At 43.1% G+C, this 3,370-nt stretch overlaps 1 protein-coding gene and 1 long non-coding RNA gene across 2 annotated transcripts; one reads left to right on the top strand and one right to left on the bottom strand.

Moving 5' to 3' along the window:
* The first annotated feature begins 744 nt into the window (after window positions 1-744).
* LOC134467489 (uncharacterized) lies at window positions 745-1,799 on the top strand. Its single transcript, XR_010038575.1, has 3 exons — window positions 745-1,007; window positions 1,110-1,175; window positions 1,305-1,799. It is a non-coding gene; the product is annotated as an uncharacterized LOC134467489 (long non-coding RNA).
* A 91-nt stretch (window positions 1,800-1,890) lies between these two features.
* LOC134467054 (myb/SANT-like DNA-binding domain-containing protein 4) lies at window positions 1,891-3,144 on the bottom strand. Its single transcript, XM_063220980.1, has 2 exons — window positions 2,595-3,144; window positions 1,891-2,024 (listed from the first exon to the last, which is right to left on the bottom strand). Exons 1-2 carry the CDS (start codon window positions 2,950-2,952, stop codon window positions 1,891-1,893), a joined length of 492 nt encoding a protein of 163 aa, XP_063077050.1. The 5' UTR covers window positions 2,953-3,144.
* Window positions 3,145-3,370: the final 226 nt, after the last annotated feature.

The following is a 3,370-nucleotide window of genomic DNA, read 5'->3' as shown; positions in this document are numbered from 1 at the left end:
TACGCGTCCTATCTCAAGTTAAGAAAAGTGTATTACAGAAGCATCCTATCTTCGAAAAATCTTAAATAAACTGTCCTAACTTTAGGATAACCCCGTTGCTGTCCTAAGTGTGCTTTGTCAGATATTTTCAGTTAGGCTATCTATCGGGGGGGAAATGGCAGCAATTTTGTTGGCACAACAGCGTCGGAGGGAGTACCGAAACCTTTATGTAGAAAGGGCAATGGTGGACCCCGGCGATGTATTGCGATTTGATGACCGCGTATTAATTAGCAGATATCGTTTGCCCCGGCATGTAATAATACAATTAGCCGAGCACCTCCGCCCAAAGTTGGAGAGACCTACGCGGCGACACGGAGCCTTACCGGTAATTTTGCAACTAACCAATGCTCTGCGGTTTTTTGCCAAAGGCGACTTCCAAAGTGAGGTCGCTGACCTGGCGAAAGTTTCTCAGCCTGCCGTATCAAAAAACCTGGAGGAGGTGGCAACAGCAATTGGCGGACTGGCCGTGCACTACATACGTTTCCCCACTGGGCAGGAGGTGAATGTTATAAAAGAGGCCTTTTAACGGCAGTCTAATATGCCGGGCGTTTTTGGGTTTTTGGTGGATGGATCATTGTTTCTGGTAAAAGCCCCTGCTGTCGACGAGGGGGCGTATGTGTGTAGAAAACCTTACCATGCCATCAATGTGCAGGCTGTAGGGGATCACATATGATGATAAGGCATCTAGTAGCAAGGTGGCCTGGTTCTGCTCACGACGCATTTGTCTTCAATACAAGGTGGCATACTTTTCTTGTTATTACATTACATTACACTAACTTTAATATGCCTATATCTACTGTATCTAGCTATATAGCCACTAATCTAGTTCTTCTTTACTACTGCAGCGACCTGAACACTTATCTGGAGGAGAGGAATGTAAGTGGGTGGCTGCTTGGGGACTCTGGTTATCCACTGAAGGCCTATCTCATGACCCCTGTGGTGGATGAGCAGACTGACGCAGACATGCGGTAGGCCTAGGCCTATGTGTAATGCAGTCTAAATATTTATATTGCAGTGACTGCTGCCTGGAGACACCACTTTGATTTTGCTGTTGCTTTGTTTGTTATTAGATACAATCGGGCCCATAAAAAATGTAGGGCGAGAATAGAGCGGCTGTTTGGTGTTTGGAAAAGCAGGTGAGCCTAAATGTTGCACCTTGTAGAAAAAATCTGACCTTGTAGATAATACTGTCTTATATAAGTGTCATATAACTTAATAAGAATGTATGTCTCACTCATGACCATTATAAATGTGTCCAATACCAGATGGAGGTGTCATGATGTGAGTGGAGGCTACCTACAATACACGCCTGAGAAGGTGGTCCTATTCATTAAGGCCACAGCTGTACTGCACAACATCTGTAGGCTGGCAAACGTACCAGATCCTGAAGTAGACATTATTCAACAAGAGCACCCAGAAGAGGTGGAGGAGGCTCATGCCAATGGGCTGACTGTAAGGGCTCAGCTCATAAGAGACTTTTTTACAAGGCCATAAATCATTTGAAAATAAAATAAGAACTTAAAAAAAGTAAATAAAAACACATTCCATATTGGTAAAATTAATGCATGTGAACTTATTTATTATTTACATTTCAATTTCATTTTCAATTTCTTTTGAGAATTTTCTCCTCTCCCATTCAAATTTTTCTCTTTCCAGAGCCAGTCGTTCCTTCTGTAACTCTAAATGCTGACGGTACAGCTCCAACTTCTCCCTCTCTATCTCAATTAAGGCTTGAGTGTCCGTTTGCTGCCGTTTCTTTTTTTCTGTGGGAAAAAAAAGCAGAACATAAGTTATGTAGGTTGACGGCTTCAAAAAATACAGTACATATTTAATCTACTTGAGAAGATCTTGTTAGGCATACTTACTTGGTGGTGGTTGGGCTTCCAGCTGAAGAACCACTTCAGTGTTGCCAAAATCCAGCAGCTCAATGGTTTCCAAGTCCACATTTGGAACCGGCAACCCCACCTCACTGCCTCCGTGTACGCCTGTGATGGACAAGGACAAACAAGCAGACCTAAATAATGCATCATCTCAAAGGATAGGCCTATGGCTATTGTTGCAGCAGTCAAATCGGGGTAGGTTAGGCCTACTCTTAAATATTTAGTGTTGTTATGTTCACCCCCTGCACTAGGGGGAGCCTGGCATTAGGCTACTGTATGGGTTCGGTAGCAAGGACAAGAGAGCTAGCACTACTCTCAGATACAGCATAAGATCCCGTTATTATTGCTCTCATGCATAAGCGTTATTCTAAAGTCAATGTAATGCACTTACGCGTGTTCATTAACGACTCAACACATACGGCGAGCATGAAATGTGTGCAATGTTAACAGGACAGCGTGGCAAAACATGACCGTGTTGTAGCTGCACATTGGATAAAAGTTGTGATCGGCGTGATTTCGGTAAGCCATCTTATGCTATAACAGAGTGGTCTACCCTGTTGTGTAATTTTGACTGCCAGCACAGTCATGTGCTTCTTTATATTATTTTGTTGTTGTGAAGCCATGCTTGTGGGCTAGTAGGCTTGTCAGACACCATTGCAGAGTTCTTATACATACCTTCATAGCTGACCGGTTTTACGAGGCCGAGCACCCTCGTCTCCGCTGGTGTCAGCACAGGAGCAGACGACGTTCCCCCTCCTGTCTTGCGTTGCTCTTTATTGGCCATCGCCGCCTTCATTTTTATCTGGCTGGTGAGCGTGGTGATTTTCTTTTTCACCGAGTCTACATCTCTATATATGCCCGCCACGGCCGTGACGGTGTTGGCAATTCTTTGCCACTCTTTGTCTTTCATTTCTTTCGTAAGTGTGGCACTGAACTTGCCGAATAAAATGTCCTTCGACTCCTCTACCAAAGTTACCAAGGCTTCCACCTCGTCGTGTTTAAAATTTAATGCTCTTCTTTTCGGATTATCCATATCTACCTTATTTTTTTCTTTCGCTAGTGCTAGTTGTTAGCCTACTTTGTCAAAACAAACGACACTTCACGAGACACAACGCATCATCAGTTGCTAAGGTAACAGACATAAAAAGTCGATCCTAGATGTCTCGATCGCTTACTTAGGAGTCCTAACTCGAGATAAGATAGGATTTACAAAGATAAGATAAGAATCCTAAATTGAGATAGGATTTGCTTCTGTAATATCAAAATGGAAAAAATCTTATCTCCACTCGTCTTATCTTAACTTTTGACTTAAGATAGGAAATTTTCTGTAATCCGCCCCCAGATGTGTATCTAAAAAGATGTAGATGAACTAATATTAGTTTGAAGCACACAAATCTACAGTACCCTAAAATGGTAGTCTGGTCCTGGAGCACCTTTGCTGTCTGGTGGTG

Source organism: Engraulis encrasicolus, chromosome 17, assembly GCF_034702125.1.
Source record: "Engraulis encrasicolus isolate BLACKSEA-1 chromosome 17, IST_EnEncr_1.0, whole genome shotgun sequence".
Taxonomy (NCBI): Eukaryota; Metazoa; Chordata; class Actinopteri; order Clupeiformes; family Engraulidae; genus Engraulis; species Engraulis encrasicolus.
Note: the sequence above shows the minus strand (reverse complement) of the source record. Positions and strands in the feature narration are given on the sequence as shown.